General features: G+C 72.5%; 1 protein-coding gene across 1 annotated transcript in view; it reads left to right on the top strand.

Moving 5' to 3' along the window:
* The window catches only part of MINK1 (misshapen like kinase 1), a 57,042-nt gene that overhangs the window by 21,560 nt on the left and 17,412 nt on the right, over positions 1–18,070 (top strand). Inside the window, 12 exon segments of the mRNA XM_039499868.1 lie at positions 3,366–3,422; positions 6,807–6,932; positions 7,213–7,323; positions 7,929–8,019; positions 8,968–9,098; positions 10,213–10,267; positions 10,776–10,854; positions 11,852–12,027; positions 12,769–12,838; positions 13,683–13,893; positions 14,897–15,010; positions 17,339–17,548. Coding sequence (XP_039355802.1) covers positions 3,366–3,422; positions 6,807–6,932; positions 7,213–7,323; positions 7,929–8,019; positions 8,968–9,098; positions 10,213–10,267; positions 10,776–10,854; positions 11,852–12,027; positions 12,769–12,838; positions 13,683–13,893; positions 14,897–15,010; positions 17,339–17,548 — 1,431 coding nt within the window.

Raw genomic sequence — 18,070 nt, 5'->3', positions numbered from 1 at the left:
AACCGCAACCCACTGGAAAACACAAAAAAACCCAAGAACCCCCCCACTTCCTCACACCACACTAGGGGGAAAGGAGGCGGGTACCACGTGGCCAGACCCCTGGGGGGCCCCCCCTCAGTGTGACAGCTCCCAGTCCAGCAGCCGCCTCCTTCCCCCACCAGCTCCTCCCCGTCCCAGGGAAAGGGGTCGCTGGGGCCTCTCCCTTCCGCCCTTTGTCCTCCCACTGGCCAGACCCGGCTGGGGTGGGCCTCCAGGTCACCAGTTGTTGGGGTTCCCCAGCTCCAGGCAGGCCGTTGTCACACCTCGTTAGACACGCAGCACTCAGGGAAACTGAGGCAGGCACACGCTCTTCATGTGAAACGCTACTAAAATCCCCACTTCGTCACAATAGGATTTTGCCACCTGGTTAAAAAACAAAAAACCAAACCACCCCCCCTTTTCTCCTAGTCTCTCCAGCCCGGCTCTGCCTGGGGTCTGCCCCAAAATCTCCCACGAGGGCCGATTCCTTCTCCGCTTTGGCAGGCTGGTAGAGCCGCGGGGCGTCCCCCTACCCACACCGTCAGAGGCAGGCCCAGCGTCCTCCCCTGCCCAGGCTGTACGAGCCGGTCGGCGAGGGGGGCGCAGCTTTTCCGCCCCCGCCCCGGAGCAGCCGGGCCGCCCGGTTAAGGATCGGGTCTGCTGAGGACAGGGGTGGAGGCTGCCGTGGGAAAAGCAAAGGGCAGGGCTCGTAGGGCGGGGGGGTTAATTTCTCACCGTTCCCACTCCCCGGGGGCCGCGGCTGGTGGGAGAAGCTCCGCTTTTCATTCACACCCGATCCGCCCGTTCGGAGCCCTGCGGCTGCAGAGCCCAGCTGCCCCCCAGAGCGCGGGAGGCAAAGCGAAAGCGGCAGAACTGGTTTGGGGCTTTGCCAGAGGGATTTTGAAGCGACTCGCCCGGCTCGTGATAATGGGGCTTGGCGCGTCGGGGGGTCGCACGGGAACGACGTCTGTTCAGAACCCGGCAGTCGGGGCCTGAAACGCTGAGAGACTGATTGGAAAAAAGGGCCTTTGGGGAGGTTTGGGGGCACCGCGTGGACTCCCCAGCCGAGATCAGGGGCCTCTGTTGGATGTGGGGTGGAAATGGCTTTCCTTCCTGCTCTGCTTTGTGTCGGTGCGCCGCGTTCCCATGGAAACCCCGGCTCTGCTTTCTGCAACGTCCGGTGAAAGGAACCCGGTGCAGGGAGCTCCCGGGGCAGCCGAGCACGGGCCGGGAAGAGCTGGCACCCACCGGAGCCTGGCATTGACGGGCACTGAGTCAGACGCAGGGGGCTCGGCTGGCCTGGGTCCCGGCGCCCGGGCCCCACTGATCCAGCAGTGACCCACGGCACAGGGGAAGGGGAGACGCGCGCCCTGAGCCAGCTCGAGGGGCTCCCCGTGGGCCAGGCAGGGGACAGCCCCACTGCCAGCGCCGCGGTGGCCTCGTCAGCGGATCTGGAGCCCGTGACGCAGCGCAAGGAGCGACGGGGGCCTGGCTGGTTGCCGCGGGGCAGACCAGAGGCTAGGGGGATGGGTGCGCGCCGAGCCCAGCCACTTGTGCTGCAGCAAAGCTGCTCCAGGCCGGGCCGTGGGATTCCTGCGTGCAGGGCGGGGCCCCCCAGGATGGCAGATGCCCGTCCGGCCCCGGCCTTGCGCCGCGAGTGCCCCTGTTCCCCTGCTCGGGCTGGCGCGGGGGCAGCTCCCTGGAGACAGGAGAAGGAAGATCCCCCCCCCCCCCCGCGGCAGCGGCAAGTGGCTTCTCCCACCGCCCCCCCACCCCGTCAATCCCCAGCCCAGAGGAGCAGGAGGCGGTTGCTAGGCGACAGCCGCCCACGCCCCCGGCACATGGCACCATGCGGGCAGAGGGCTGGGGGGGGGCTCTGCAGCGCAGGGGTCAAGGGGAGCCACCCAGGGGGTCTCCAGCCCCTCAGGCCTGGGCTCTTTATCCCCCTCGCCCCCGGGGCGTCCGAGAGCCCCCAGCCGGCCCTGCAGCCGGTCGTGAGGAGTCCTCAGCCAGCCAGCCGGCCTGGGGCTGGAGCCCGGCTCCTCCTTCCTCCGGGATTCATCCTGCGGGAGATCAGCGCTAGCATCCGGCCGGCCTGGCTCCCAGCCCCCCCCTACCCTCCCGGAGCTGGGCAGAGAACCCAGGAGTCCGGGCTCCCAGCCCCCACCCCTCCCGGAGCCGGGGAGAGAACCCAGGAGTCCGGGCTCCCAGCCCCCACCCCTCCCGGAGCCGGGGAGAGAACCCTGGAGTCCGGGCTCCCAGCCCCCACCCCTCCCGGAGCCGGGGAGAGAACCCTGGAGTCCGGGCTCCCAGCCCCCACCCCTCCCGGAGCCGGGGAGAGAACCCAGGAGTCCTGGCTCCCAGCCCCCACCCCTCCCAGAGCCGGGCAGAGAACCCAGGAGTCCTGGCTCCCAGCCCCCCCACTCCCCTCCCAGAGCCGGGAGAGAACCCAGGAGTCCGGGCTGCCCCTCCCTGTCCTCCCTGAGCCGGGAGAGAACCCAGGAGTCCGGGCTGCCGCTCACCCACCCCCTGTCCTCCCTGAGCCGGGAGAGAACCCAGGAGTCTGGGCTCTCCACCCCCACGTCCTCCCTGAGCCGGGAGAGAACCCAGGAGTCCGGGCTCCCAGCTCCCCCCTGCTCTAACCACCAGCCCCCACTCCCCTCCCAGAGCCGGGAGGAGAACCCAGGAGTCCTGGCTCCCAGCCCCCCCTGCTCTAACCCACCAGCCCCCACTCCCCTCCCAGAGCCGTGGAGAGAACCCAGGAGTCCTGGCTCCCAGCCCCCCCTGCTCTAACCCACCAGCCCCGACTCGGGAACCCGGGAGGGGAGTGGGGGCTGGTGAGTAGAAGGGGGGGGCGCTGGCAGACCTGGGGTCTGTCTCTGGTGCTGGCGCCCCTCGCTCGGGGAGTAGGACGTTCCCTTCCCTCTGGGGAGTGGGGCCGGGCGTCTCTGCTGGGCCTGTGACTGAGGGCCTGGCGCCCCCTGCTGACTGTACAGCACCGTGCGTGGAGCCCAGCACAACGGGCCCAATCTCAGCCGGGGGGCAGGCGGGCGGCCTGGGCGGCGCCCGGCAGGACGGGGACCCAATCTCCAGGGGGCTTGTTAATCACACCCGTACCCCAGCCCCATGGTGTGCAGGGGGGTGGGGCCATTTCCCCTGCTCCCGAGGGTCAGCTCTGCCCCAGAGCCTGGGACTGTCCATTGCCGCGGAGATCCAGTGGCGGTCAGTTCCGCCGGCCAGGCCCCCAGAGCTGGGTCCGAGCGCTGCGCCCGCGGAGCCCCCCCTGCACCCCCCTGCACACCGTGCTCACGGGCTGACCCCGCCCCCCCCCGCCTTTGCCTCCCCAGGGCCGCCATGTCAAGACAGGGCAGCTGGCAGCCATCAAAGTCATGGACGTCACCGAGGTGAGGAGGATCGGGGTGGGGGCGCCCCAACGTCAGCCCCTGGGACCTCGCCTGGCTGGCAGTGCAGCGGCTGCCCTGGCGGTGCCCTGCCTCCCCCCCCCCCCGCCCCACTGGCTCTGCAGCCCTCCCAACGGGGTGGGGGGGGGCATCTCCTGCCAGGCCAGCCAGGAGGGGCGTTGCTGCGGTGGCTGGATTCAGCTGCACGGCCCAGTGGGTCCCCAGCCGGGGACAGTCCTGGGCCCAGAGGGCATCTGCCCCCTGCTGCCACGGGCAGGCCGGGCTCTGCTGGGTCGAACCCGTCTCCTCCTCTCCAGCGAGCCCCCTGCTCCTCTGCCCCCGGGGGCGCTGATCCCGCCTCCTCGCCATCCCCCGAACAGCCTGGCATCCCCCTCTGCACCCGGGGGTGCTAATCCCGCCTCCTCGCCATCCCCCCAGCGGCCTGGCACCCCACCTCTGCACCCGGGGGTGCTAATCCCGCCTCCTCGCCATCCCCCCAGCAGCCTGGCATCCCCCTCTGCCCCCGGGGGCGCTGATCCCGCCTCCTCGCCATCCCCCCAGCAGCCTGACATCCCCCTCTGCCCCCGGGGGCGCGGATCCCGCCTCCTCGCCATCCCCCCCGCGGCCGGGCGCCCCCCGCGGCCCCCGGGGGCGCTGATCCCGCCTCCGCGCCATCCCCCCAGCGGCCTGGCATCCCCCCTGCCCCCGGGGGCGCTAATCCCGCCTCCTCGCCATCCCCCCCGCGGCCTGGCAGCCCCCCGCGGCCCCCGGGGGTGCTAATCCCGCCTCTCGCCATCCCCAGCGGCCTGGCACCCCCTCTGCCCCGGGGTGCTGATCCCGCCTCTCGCCATCCCCCCAGCGGCCTGGCACCCCCCCTCTGCCCCCAGGGGCGCTGATCCAGCCTCCTCGCCATCCCCAGCGGCCTGGCATCCCCCTCTGCCCCCGGGGGAGCTAATCCCGCCTCCTCGCCATCCCCCCAGCGGCCTGGCATCCCTCTCTGCCCCCGGGGGCGCTAATCCCGCCTCCTCGCCATCCCCCCAGCGGCCTCCCACCCCACCTCTGCCCCCTGGGGCGCTAATCCCGCCTCCTCGCCATCCCCCCAGCGGCCTGGCATCCCCCCTCTGCCCCCAGGGGTGCTGATCCCGCCTCCTCGCCATCCCCCGAACAGCCTGGCATCCCCCCTCTGCCCAGGGGCGCTGATCCCGCCTCTCGCCATCCCCAGCGGCCTGGCACCCCCTCTGCCCCAGGGCGCTGATCCCGCCTCCTCGCCATCCCCCCAGCAGCCTGGCATCCCCCCTCTGCCCCCGGGGGCGCTAATCCCGCCTCCTCGCCATCCCCCCAGCGGCCTGGCATCCCCCCTCTGCCCCCAGGGCGCTAATCCCGCCTCCTCGCCATCCCCCGACCAGCTTGGCATCCCCCCTCTGCCCCCAGGGGTGCTGATCCCGCCTCCTCGCCATCCCCAGCGGCCTGGCATCCCCTCTGCACCCGGGGTGCTGATCCCGCCTCCGCCATCCCCAGCGGCCTGGCACCCCTCTGCCCCGGGCGCTGATCCCGCCTCTCGCCATCCCCAGCCGCCTGGCATCCCCCCTCTGCTCCCTGGGGTGCTAATCCCGCCTCCTCGCCATCCCCCCAGCGGCCTGGCACCCCCCCTCTGCCCCCGGGGGCGCTGATCCCGCCTCCTCGCCATCCCCCCCAGCGGCCTGGCATCCCCCTCTGCCCCCGGGGGCGCTGATCCCGCCTCCTCGCCATCCCCCCAGCGGCCTGGCACCCCCCCTCTGCACCCGGGGGTGCTAATCCCGCCTCCTCGCCATCCCCCCAGCGGCCTGGCATCCCCCCTCTGCACCCGGGGGCGCTGATCCCGCCTCTCGCCATCCCCAGCGGCCTGGCATCCCCTCTGCACCCGGGGCGCTGATCCCGCCTCTCGCCATCCCCAGCGGCCTGGCACCCCCTCTGCCCCCAGGGCGCTAATCCCGCCTCTCGCCATCCCCAGCAGCCTGGCACCCCTCTGCCCCAGGGGCGCTAATCCCGCCTCCTCGCTATCCCCCCAGCGGCCTGGCATCCCCCTCTGCACCCGGGCGCTGATCCTGCCTCTCGCCATCCCCCCAGCGGCCTGGCATCCCCCTCTGCACCCGGGGGTGCTGATCCCGCCTCCTCGCCATCCCCCCAGCGGCCTGGCACCCCCCCTCTGCCCCCAGGGGCGCTGATCCCGCCTCCTCGCCATCCCCCCCAGCGGCCTGGCATCCCCCTCTGCCCCCGGGGGTGCTAATCCCGCCTCCTCGCCATCCCCCCAGCGGCCTGGCACCCCCCTCTGCCCCCCGGGGCTGATCCCGCCTCCTCGCCATCCCCCCAGCGGCCTGGCACCCCTCTGCCCCCCGGGGTGCTGATCCCGCCTCCGCCATCCCCAGCGGCCTGGCACCCCCTCTGCCCCGGCGCTGATCCCGCCTCTCGCCATCCCCAGCGGCCTGGCATCCCCTCTGCCCCGGGGTGCTAATCCCGCCTCGCCATCCCCAGCGGCCTGGCATCCCCCTCTGCCCCGGGCGCTGATCCCGCCTCTCGCCATCCCCAGCGGCCTGGCATCCCCTCTGCACCCGGGCGCTGATCCCGCCTCTCGCCATCCCCAGCGGCCTGGCACCCCCCCTCTGCCCCCGGGGGCGCTAATCCCGCCTCCTCGCCATCCCCCCAGCAGCCTGGCACCCCCCCTCTGCACCAGGGCGATCTAATCCCGCCTCCTCGCTATCCCCCCAGCGGCCTGGCATCCCCCCTCTGCACCCGGGGGCGCTGATCCTGCCTCCTCGCCATCCCCAGCGGCCTGGCAACCCCCCTCCGCCCCCGCGGGCGCTACTCCCGCCTCCTCGCCATCCCCCCCGCGGCCTGGCACCCCCCCTCTGCCCCGGGGGCGCTAATCCCCCCCCCTCTCCAAACCCCGAACAGCCTTGCACCCCCCTCTGCTCCGGGGGGCGCTAATCCCGCCTCCTCGCCATCCCCCCCAGCAGCCTGGCATCCCCCTCTGCACCCGGGGGTGCTGATCCCGCCTCCTTGCCATCCCCCCAGCGGCCTGGCATCCCCCCTCTCCCCCCGGGGGTGCTAATCCCGCCTCCTCGCCATCCCCCGAACAGCCTGGCATCCCCCTCTGCACCCGGGGGTGCTAATCCTGCCTCCTCGCCATCCCCCGAACAGCCTGGCATCCCCCTCTGCACCCGGGGGCGCTGATCCCGCCTCCTCGCCATCCCCCCAGCGGCCTGGCACCCCCCCTCTGCACCTGGGCACACCGCTCCCGAGCTGGGCTAGCAGGGGCTGCGGGTCGGGAGTGAGGGCACCCCAGAGCTGGGGGTGGGGGAGCCCAGTGTGGGGGGCTCCCCGTAACCCAGGTCCGTCCCGCCCCGCCAGGACGAGGAGGAGGAAATCAAGCAGGAGATCAACATGCTGAAGAAATACTCCCACCACCGCAACATCGCCACCTACTACGGCGCCTTCATCAAGAAGAGCCCGCCCGGGAACGACGACCAGCTGTGGGTGCGTGGGGCGGGCGGGGCGAGGGGCGGGGCGCGGGGCGGGGCGGGGCGGGCAGCCCCTCGGCTCGCCTGGCTGCCGGGGCCCGCTGCTCGGCCTGCTGGCACCCGGGCTCAGAGCAGGGGCTGGCCTCTCCCAGACAAGCTCTGTGGCTCCGTGCAGCGCCTGGCGCGGCGCGGCCCCGAGCTCGGGCGCTGTGCCGCACTGGGCTCCTGTGGCCACCTCTCCCCTCCACGCGCCGTGGGGCCGCCAGGCCGGGCCGGTAACTCTGTGCTCCCCCCAGCTGGTGATGGAGTTCTGCGGCGCCGGCTCCGTCACGGACCTGGTGAAGAACACCAAGGGCAACGCGCTGAAGGAGGACTGCATCGCCTACGTCTGCCGGGAGATCCTGCGGGTACGCGGGCCTGCCTCCGCGCCCCACCGCCGGGGGCCAGGACTCCTGGGTTCTCGGCTGGGGGCTGGGGGATACGGCAGGGGGGCCGGGGGCCAGGACTCCTGGGTTCTCGGCTGGGGGCTGGGGGTTACGGCTGGGGGGCCGGGGGCCAGGACTCCTGGGTTCTCCGCTGGGGTTACGGCAGGGGGCCGGGGCCAGGACTCCTGGGTTCTCCGCTGGGGGCTGGGGGATACAGCAGGGGGGCCGGGGGCCAGGACTCCTGGGTTCTCTCCCCAGCTCTGGGAGAGGAGTGGGGGCTGGTGGGTCAGAGCAGGGGGGCCTGGGAGCCAGGACTCCTGGGTTCTCTCCCCGTCTCTGGGAGGAGTGGGGCTGGTGGGTCAGAGCAGGGGGGCCTGGGAGCCAGGACTCCTGGGTTCTCTCCCCGGCTCTGGGAGGGGATTGGGGGCTGGTGGTTAGAGCAGGGGGGGCTGGGAGCCAGGACTCCTGGGTTCTCTCCCTGGCTCTGGGAGGGGAGTGGGGGCCGGTGGTTAGAGCAGGGCGGGCTGGGAGCCAGGACTCCTGGGTTCCTGTGACTGGGTCCCAGCCGGCCTTTCCCTGCCCCCTAGGGCCTGGCTCACCTGCACGCCCACAAGGTGATCCACCGGGACATCAAGGGGCAGAACGTGCTGCTGACGGAGAACGCCGAGGTCAAGCTGGGTAAGTGGGGGCAGCGCCCAGACGCCCCCTTCCTGCTGAAGGGGCCCTCGCCCCGGACGCCTGGGTTCCATCCCCGGCCCTGCCGCTCACTCCTCTCTCCAGCGGCCCATAGAAGCATCAGTCCTGATTCGAATCCTCCCTGTGGCAGGGAGTTCCACCAGCTACCCATGGAAGAGATTATCTCCTGGCCTGGTTTATAATGGGCCACTTCTCCCTGCCTGAGTCTGCAGAGAGCCTGAGCCCGGCGCGCCGAGGGGGGGACGGGACTGGCACAGGGGCGCTCCGGGGGTGGGGATGGGACTGGCACCGGGGCGCCCCGAGGGGGGGGGATGGGACTGGCGCCGGGCGCTGCCTGAGTCTGCAGAGAGCCTGAGCCCCGCGCTCCGAGCGGGGGGATGGGACTGGCACGGGGCGCCCCGAGGGGGGGGATGGGACGGGCACCGGGTGCTGCCTGAGTCTGCAGAGAGCCTGAGCCCGGCGCGCCGAGGGGGACAGGACTGGCACCGGGCGCTGCCTGAGTCTGCAGAGAGCCTGAGCCCGGCGCTCCGAGGGGGGGACGGGACTGGCACCGGGCACTGCCTGAGTCTGCAGAAAGCCTGAGCCCAGCACTCCGAGCGGGGATGGGACTGGCACAGGGGCGCTCCCGCGGGGGGTGGGGTGGGACTGGCACAGGGGCACTCCGGGGGTGGGGACGGGACTGGCACAGGGGCGCCCCGAGGGGGGGACGGGACTGGCACAGGGGCACTCCGGGGGGGTGGATGGGACTGGCACAGGGGCGCCCCGAGGGTGGGGGGATGGGACTGGCGCCGGGCGCTGCCTGAGTCTACAGAGAGCCTGCGCCCCGAGGGGGGAGCGTCTGGCTGGGGAAGGAAGGGTGGCCAGGCCACTCCCTCCCTGGGGGGTGGGGGGAGCTACGCGTGCTGACGGCTGCGTCTCCTCCCTCCCCAGTGGATTTCGGGGTGAGCGCCCAGCTGGACCGGACGGTGGGGCGCAGGAACACCTTCATCGGCACCCCCTACTGGATGGCCCCCGAGGTGATCGCCTGTGACGAGAACCCCGACGCCACCTACGACTACAGGGTAGGGCAGGCCCCATGGCTTGGGGGGATCCCTGCCCCACGGGGAGGAGGGGCGGCCTGGCCTTGGGATCCCGGACACCTGGGCCCAGCCGCTCCAGGGTGCCCTGCCTGGCTTCGGGGAGATCCAGCCCCATTCGGGTCAGCGCCGCCCCGCCCCCCACTGACCCTGCCCTGCTCCCCACGGAGACGGGGCTGTGGAGCGACAGATCTCGGCCCTGGGGCGCGCCTGTCCTCTCGCCGGGCCTGGGGGGCCTCCGCTGGCTGGCCCGGGGATTCCCCCTGACCCCCGGGAGATCAGAGCCAGGGGGTGACCCCCGGGACCTACTGAATCCTTGTAGCGCCAGCGAGTCCTGTCACCCGTCCCTACGCCCCGCCCTTGGCCAGGGCGTGCAGGGGACACAGCGTAGGGGAGGGACCCACGGGACCCCTGACAACCCCCCAGTGTCTTCCCCCCACTCTGATCCCCCTGGTTCCCCACATCCCAGCCCCTCTGCGATCCCATCCCCAGTGTCTTCCCCCCACTCTGATCCCCCTGTTCCCCACATCTGAACCCCTCTGCGACCCCCCATCCCCCCAGTGTCTTCCCCCCACTCTGATCCCCCTGTTCCCCACATCCCAGCCCCCCTGGGACCCCCACTCCGATCCCCCTGTTCCCCACATCTGAACCCCTCTGCGACCCCCATCCCCAGTGTCTTCCCCACTCTGATCCCCCTGTTCCCCACATCTGAACCCCTCTGCGACCCCCCATCGCCCCAGTGTCCTCCCCCCACTCTGATCCCCCGGTTTCTCCCCCAGTTCCGACCCCCTCTGGATTCTTTGTATCCCAGTCGTCCCAACCCACTCCCACCCCCATCCCCACCCACACACAGCCTTTGATCACCTGGGTTACTCACACCCAGTCTCTCCCAACCCAATCTCCCTAGACTCCCCCCACCCTGGTCCCCACAGACACACTCCGATGCCCCTGGGTACCCCCGACTCTGGCCTCTGGCTCCCTCACAGCCCCGTCCCCCCACGGGCAAAGGTGCTGCCCACCCCCTCCCCAGCCGCAGCTCGGAGCCATGGGGGTGCAGGGAGATCCCCACTCCCAACCCGTCCGCCCTTTCTCTCTGCAGAGCGACATCTGGTCCCTGGGCATCACAGCTATCGAGATGGCCGAGGGAGCACCACGTAAGTGCCAGGCTCTGCTACGCCCGGATCAGCCACGGACCCCCCTTGTGGGGCTTGAAACCTGGGGGGAGACGGGGAGCCGCTAGCTCTCCTGGGTCCCGTCCCCGGCTCTGGGAGGGCAGGGGGGGCTGGGAGACAGGACTCCTGGGTTCTCTCCCCGGCTCTGGGAGGGGAGTGGGGGCTGGTGGGTTAGAGCAGGGGGGCTGGGAGCCAGGACTCCTGGGTTCTCTCCCCGGCTCTGGGAGGGGAGTGGGGGCTGGTGGTCAGAGCAGGGGGGCTGGGAGCCAGGACTCCTGGGTTCTCTCCCCGGCTCTGGGAGGGGAGTGGGGGCTGGTGGTCAGAGCAGGGGGCTGGGAGCCAGGACTCCTGGGTTGATCCGCACTAGGGCTGGGGGGTATAAGGATCTGCGTGGGGCCGTGGCCGTTGTGGGCATGGGGCAGGACATGCTGAGGGGACCCTGGGGCTGGTGGGGGGTGCAGCCCCCGTGTGACCGGGTCTCTCTCCCCAGCTCTGTGCGACATGCACCCGATGCGAGCGCTGTTCCTCATCCCCCGCAACCCACCGCCAAAGCTCAAGTCCAAGAAATGGTACGTGCCGCAGCAAGCCCAGCGCCTCGTCCTACCACCCGCACCGGCTAGCCAGAGCCCGGCGGGGGGCGCTGGGCCCAGATCCGCCCCCCAGCGCCTCGTCCTACCACCCGCACCGGCTAGCCAGAGCCCGGCTCCCCCCCCAGCGCCTCGTCCCGCCGCCCGCACCGCCTAGCCAGAGCCCGGCTCCCAGCGCTGCCCCGCCGCCACACCGCCTAGCCAGAGCCCGGCTCCCAGCGCTGCCCCGCGCCGCCGCACCGCTAGCCAGATCCGCCCCAGCGCCGTCCCGCCGCCCGCACCGCCAGCCAGAGCCCGGCTCCCAGCGCTGCCCGCCGCCCACACCGCCTAGCCAGAGCCCGGCTCCCCCCCCAGCGCCTCGTCCCGCCGCCCGCACCGCCTAGCCAGAGCCCGGCTCCCAGCGCTCGCCCCGCCGCCCGCACCGCCAGCCAGAGCCCGGCTCCCCAGCGCCGCCCTGCCGCCCGCACCGCCAGCCAGAGCCCGCTCCCAGCGCCTGCCCTGCCGCTCGCACCGCCAGCCAGAGCCCGCTCCCAGCGCCTCGTCCTGCCGCCCGCACCGCCAGCCCGAGCCCCCCCAGCGCCTCGTCCTACCACCCGCACCGGCTAGCCAGAGCCCGGCGGGGGGCGCTGCCGGTTCCCCAGCGCGGGTCGCTGGCCCAGATCCGCCCCAGCGGGTCGCTGGCCTGCTCCCTCCCAGCGCGGGTCGCTGGGCCCGGATCCCCAGCGCGGTCGCTGGGCCCAGATCCCCAGCGCTGGGTCGCTGGGCCCGGTTCCCAGCGCGGGTCGCTGGGCCCGATCCCAGCGCGGGGTCGCTGGCCCCGGCTCTCCTCCCCCCCCCCAGCGCGGGGTCGCTGGGCCGGGATCCCCGAGGGGTGTAGCCAGGACCTGGCTCCGACTGTGGCTGCGGACGAGCATCGCGGGCCCCTCGGGCCCCAGCCGCCGAGCGTGGTGCTCACCCCGTGTCCGCCCCCTTCCCCCAGGTCCAAGAAATTCATCGACTTCATAGACACCTGCCTGATCAAAGCCTACATGAGCCGCCCACCCACGGAGCAGCTGCTGAAATATCCCTTCATCCGCGACCAGCCCACGGAGCGCCAGGTCCGCATCCAGCTCAAGGACCACATCGACCGCTCCCGCAAGAAGAGAGGAGAGAAGGGTGAGTGGGGCGGGACGGGGCCTGGCCCCTCTGGGGGGCGCCGGCTCCCACCCGGCCCCAGGGCGGGGACTGGCCGGCTCAGGGGGACGGGGAATGGGGCAGGGGCCTGTCCCCTCTAGGGGGCGCCGGCTCCCACCCAGCCCCAGGGCGGGGACTGGCTGGCTCAGGGGGGCAGGGAGTGGGGCTGGGCCTGTCCTCTGGGCGCCGGCTGCCCCGGCCCCAGGGCGGGACTGGCTGGCTCAGGGGCTGGGAATGGGGCAGGGGCCTGTCCTCTGGGGCGCCTGGGGGCACGGCTCCCGGCCCCAGGGCGGGGACTGGCTGGCTCAGGGGGGCAGGGAATGGGGCAGGGGCCTGTCCTCTGGGGCGCTGCGAGGGGGGCTGCTGCTGGCTGGGGGGGGGGAAGAGGGGGGGGCCCCCGCTCTGGGGCACGGCTCCCACCCGGCCCCAGGGCAGGGACTGGCTGGCTCAGGGGCAGGGAATGGGGCAGGGCCTGTCCTCTGGGCCCCGGCCCCAGGGCGGGACTGGCTGGCTCAGGGGGGCCCCCAGGGTGGGGACTGGCCTGGCGGGGGGCGGGCAGTGGGGCGGGGCCTGGCCCGCTCAGGGGGGCAGGGAGTGGGGCTGGGCCTGGCTGGCTCAGGGGGGCGGACAGTGGGGCGGGGCCTGGCCGGCTCAGCAGCGGGGGGAGTGGGGTGCCAGCCCCCCCCGTCCCGTCGCCGTGTAACGGGGTCTCTTGCCCCCCAGACGAGACGGAGTACGAGTACAGCGGCAGCGAGGAGGAGGACGACAGCCACGGGGAGGAAGGGGAGCCCAGGTACGGGACGGGCGGGAGGCGCCTGGGGTGTATGAGCCGGGGCAGCGCGGCCCGGTTGTTGGGCCTGAACTCAGGGCTATGGGGTGGAGCCGCATGGGCTGGGTATGGGGGAAGGGCTCCTGTGGGGGGCTGATGGCTGCCAGGGAGGTGATACATGGGATGGGGCCATGTGGGCTGGCATGGGGCAGGACTGCCTGGGCATTGGGTGTGGGGCTGTGGACACGAGGCAGATGAGTGGGGCCAGGCTGGCAGGGCACTGCTGTGTGGGTGAGGCTGTGGGGCACCACAGCGGGGCCACGTGTTTGGGGAGCCTGTGGGCGGGGCCCTGACTATATAGGGGCGGGGCTGTGGCTGTGAAGGAGCATGGGGGTGGGACTGCGGGGCGGGGCCGAGGGTCTGTGGGCGGGGCTGCGTTGGAGGCGGGGCCGAGGTGGTGGGCGGGGCTGCATTGGTGGGGCGGGGCCTGGGCTGGGGCGGGCCTGTGCTGGGGCAGGGCCGAGGGCTGTGGGCGTGGCTGCGTTGGTGGGGCGGGGCCGAGGGCTGGGGTGGGGCTGCGTTGGGGCGGGGCTGCGCGGCTGCGTTGGCGGGGCGGGCTGCGTTGGCAGGCGGGGCTGTGGGTGGGGCTGCGTTGGTGGGGCGGGGCCGAGGGGCTGTGGGTGGGGCTGCGTTGGCGGGGCTTTGCTGGGCCGTGGCTGCGTTGGCGGGGCGGGCCGAGGCTGGGGCGGGCTGTGTTGGCGGGGCGGGCTGTGGGCGGGCTGCGTTGGTGGGGCGGGCCGGGGGCTGGCAGGGCTGCGTTGGGCGAGGCCGTGCCGTGCCGTGCCGTGACACCCCCCCCGCCCCCCAGCTCCATCATGAACGTGCCGGGCGAGTCGACGCTGCGGCGCGAGTTCCTGCGCCTGCAGCAGGAGAACAAGAGCCACTCGGAGGCGGCGCTGAAGCACCAGCAGCAGCTGGCGGCCCAGCACCGCGACTCCGAGGCCCACATCAAACAGCTGCTGCACGAGCGCCAGCGCCGCATCGAGGAGCAGAAGGAGGAGCGCCGGCGCGTGGAGGAGGTGAGCCGCCCGGACGCCTGGGTCCCCCCTCCCCGCAGCCAGCCGCGCCCCGCAACCGGAGGGGAGGGGCTCCAGTCCGAGCGAGGGAGCTGGGAGCCAGGACTCCTGGGTTCTCCCCCCGGCGCTGGGAGGGGAGTGGGGGCTGGTGGGTTAGAGCAGGGGGGCTGGGAGCCAGGACTCCTGGGTTCTCCCCCCGGCGCTGGGAGGGGAGTGTGGGCTGGTGGGTTAGAGCAGGGGGGGCTGGGAGCCAGGACTCCTGGGTTCTCCCCCCGGCGCTGGGAGGGGAGTGTGGGGCTGGGGGGAACGAGCAGGGGGGCTGGCAGCCAGGACTCCGGGGTTCACCCCCCGGCGCTGGGAGGAGTGGGGCTGGGGGTTAGAGCAGGGGGCTGGGAGCCAGGACTCCTGGGTTCTCTCCCGGCGCTGGGAGGAGTGTGGGGCTGGGGGTTAGAGCAGGGGGCTGGGAGCCAGGACTCCTGGGTTCTCCCCGGCGCTGGGAGGAGTGGGGCTGGTGGGTTAGAGCAGGGGGCTGGGAGCCAGGACTCCTGGGTTCTCCCGGCGCTGGGAGGAGTGGGGCTGGTGGGTTAGAGCAGGGGGCTGGGAGCCAGGACTCCTGCCCGGCGCTGGGAGGAGTGTGGGGCTGGGGGTTAGAGCAGGGGCTGGGAGCCAGGACTCTCCCGCGCTGGGAGGGGGCTGGGGTTAGAGCAGGGGGCTGGGAGCCAGGACTCCTGGGTTCTCCCCGGCGCTGGGAGGGGAGTGGGGGCTGGTGGGTTAGAGCAGGGGGGGCTGGGAACCAGGACTCCTGGGTTCTCTCCCCGGCTCTGGGAGGAGTGTGGGGCTGGGGGGTTAGAGCAGGGGGGGCTGGGAGCCAGGACTCCTGGGTTCTCTCCCCGGCTCTGGGAGGGGAGTGTGGGGCTGGGGGGTAGAGCAGGGGGCTGGAGCCAGGCCCCCCACCCCCCAGCCCAGGCCCGGTTCCACCTGCCCCGCTGGCTCCCTCCCCCCACAGCAGCAGCGGCGGGAGCGGGAGCAGCGGAAGCTGCAGGAGAAGGAGCAGCGGCGGCTGGAGGACATGCAGGTGCTGCGGCGGGAGGAGGAGCGGAGGCAGGCTGAGCGCGAGCAGGTACCGGCCTTGCTCAGCCCCAGCTCCCGCCATGGGGCTTGGGGGGCGGGGCCAGGGGGCTGCGCCCCTGGGGACTCCCTGCCGCCGCCGCCGCATCCTGGGGAGCCCGTCACCCCAGGGACTCGGCTGCCTGGCACCCACCTTCCCCCTCGTCCGAGCCAGCTCATGGGGGGGGCCTAGCAGTGCACTGAGTCTCAGGAGCGGAGCGGGGGCTAGTGGTTACAGTGGGGGGGCTGGGAGCCCGGACGCCTGGGTTCTCTCCCCGGCTCTGGGAGGGGAGTGGGGGCTGGTGGGTCAGAGCAGGGGGGGCTGGGAGCCAGGACTCCTGGGTTCTCTCCCCGGCTCTGGGAGGGGAGTGGGGTCTAGCGGTTAGAGCAGGGGGTTGGGAGCCCGGACGCCTGGGTTCTCTCCCCAGCTCTGGGAGGGGAGTGGGGTCTAGCGGTTAGAGCAGGGGGTTGGGAGCCAGGACGCCTGGGTTCTCTTCTATTCCTACTTCTGCTCTTGTGAACTTGGAGCCTCTCTCCTCCCCCCCCGGGGTCAGCACACGGGTTGAGATCTCCCCTGGCCCCCCGGCTGGCGGGGCTCCCTCCCCCTCCTGCTCTCGTCTCCGGGGCCCCGGGCCCCTGCTCTGTGACTGTCTCTCTGTCTGTCTGTCCGTCCCTCTCCAGGAGTATATCAGGCACAAGTTAGAGGAGGAGCAGAGGCAGCTAGAAATCCTCCAGCAGCAGCTACTGCAGGAACAGGCCCTGCTTCTGGTAACCGGGCCCCGGCCCCGCCCCCGCCCCCTGGCCCTGCTTGGGGCGGGGCATTCCCTGGTGGAGCAGCCTGGGGGCTGCTCCGCGCTGCGCTCGGCCATGGAGGATACCCACAATGCAGTGCGCCGCCAAGGCCGGGCCAGGCCACGGGGAGGGGTTTGGCCTGGGGCAGGGGATGGTGTTGGCCAGGCTGCGAGGGTGGGGCTCTGGGGGGGGCAGGGTCCACCCCCTACCGCCTGTGCCACCGGGGGGGGGGGGCAGAGTACCCCCTCAGCCCATAGCTGCCCCCATCCGGTGGGGGTGGGGAGAGCTGCTGGGGGCCCTCCCAGGGAGGGCAGGGTCTGAGATTCACCCCTCCTAGCCCTGCTAGGGTGTGTGTGTGTCAGGACGCCTGGATTCCCGCTCTGTGCGTTTGGGTGTGTCATCACGCCTGGGTTCCCCCTGCGTGGGAGCCCGTGTGTCAGGACGCCTGGGTTCCCCCTGCGTGGGAGCCCGTGTGTCAGGACGCCTGGGTTCCCCCTGCGTGGGAGCCCGTGTGTCAGGACGCCTGGGTTCCCCCTGCGTGGGAGCCCGTGTGTCAGGACGCCTGGGTTCCCCCTGCGTGGGAGCCCGTGTGTCAGGACGCCTGGGTTCCCCCTGCGTGTGAGCCCGTGTGTCAGGACGCCTGGGTTCCCCCTGCGTGTGTCTGGGTGTGTCAGGACGCCTGGGTTCCCCCTGCGCGTGAGCCCGTGTGTCAGGACGCCTGGGTTCCCCTTGCATGTGAGCCCGTGTGTCAGGATACCCGAGTTCCCCGTGCGGGCGTCTGGGTGTGTCAGGACGCCTGGGTTCCCCCTGCGTGTGAGCACGTGTGTCAGGACGCCTGGGTTCCCCCTGCGTGTGAGCACGTGTGTCAGGACGCCTGGGTTCCCCCTGCGTGTGAGCACGTGTGTCAGGACGCCTGGGTTCCCCCTGCGTGTGAGCACGTGTGTCAGGACGCCTGGGTTCCCCCTGCGTGTGAGCACGTGTGTCAGGAAGCCCGGGTTCCCCCTGCGTGTGAGCACGTGTGTCAGGAAGCCCGGGTTCCCCCTGCTTGTGAGCACGTGTGTCAGGACGCCCGGGTTCCCCCTGCGGGCGTCTGGACGTGGCAGGACGCCGGGGTCCCCCCTGCGTGTGAGCACGTGTGTCAGGATGCCCGAGTTCCCCCTGCGGGCGTCTGGGCGTGGCAGGACGCCTGGGTTCCCCCTGCGTGTGAGCCCGTGTGTCAGGACGCCTGGGTTCCCCTTGCGTGTGAGTCCGTGTGTCAGGATGCCCGAGTTCCCCCTGCGGGCGTCTGGGCGTGGCAGGACGCCGGGGTCCCCCCTGCGTGTGAGCCCGTGTGTCAGGACGCCCGGGTTCCCCCTGCGGGCGTCTGGGCGTGGCAGGACGCCGGGGTCCCCCCTGCGTGTGAGCCCGTGTGTCAGGACGCCTGGGTTCCCCCTGCGTGTGAGCCCGTGTGTCAGGACGCCCGGGTTCCCCCTGCGGGCGTCTGGACGTGGCAGGACGCCGGGGTCCCATGCCCAGCCCCCGGGAGCCCCCTGACCCTGCGCCCCCCCAGGAGTACAAGCGGAAGCAGCTGGAGGAGCAGCGGCAGTCGGAGCGGCTGCAGCGCCAGCTGCAGCAGGAACACGCCTACCTGAAGTCCCTGCAGCAGCAGCAGCAGCTCCAGAAGCAGCAGCAGGGGGCGCCGGCGAGCGAGAAGAAACCGCTCTACCACTACAACCGGAGCGGCGCCCACGCCGCCGACAAGCCCGCCTGGGCCCGGGAGGTGCGAGGGGCGGGCACGGGGGGCAGGCGTGGGGCACGGGCTGGGTACGGGAGGGGCGGAGCCCAACCAGACCCGCCAGCCAGAGAGGAGTTGGGTCTCACCCCCCGGGTAACCACCCGTCACCCCAGCGTCCCTCAGACACCCCACTGTCCCAGAAGCAGGAGTGACGACAGGATGGGGGGAGTCCAGGACTCCTGGGTTCTCTCCCCGGCTCTGGGAGGGGCATGGGGGCTGGTGGGTCAGAGCAGGGGGGCTGGGAGCCAGGACTCCTGGGTTCTCTCCCCGGCTCTGGGAGGGGAGTGGGGCTGGTGGGTCAGAGCAGGGGGGGCTGGGAGCCAGGACTCCTGGGTTCTCTACCCGGCTCTGGGAGGAGTGGGGCTGCTGGGTCAGAGCAGGGGGGGCGGGGACCCTGGACTCCTGGGTTCTCGCCCGGGCTGGGGGTGGGGTGTGGGGGCGGGTGGGTCTGCGCTGGGGGGCTGGGAGCCAGGACTCCTGGGTTCTCTCCCCGGCTCTGGGAGGGGC

This window comes from Mauremys reevesii, linkage group 14, assembly GCF_016161935.1.
Source record: "Mauremys reevesii isolate NIE-2019 linkage group 14, ASM1616193v1, whole genome shotgun sequence".
In the NCBI taxonomy this organism is placed as follows: domain Eukaryota; kingdom Metazoa; phylum Chordata; order Testudines; family Geoemydidae; genus Mauremys; species Mauremys reevesii.
Note: the sequence above shows the minus strand (reverse complement) of the source record. Positions and strands in the feature narration are given on the sequence as shown.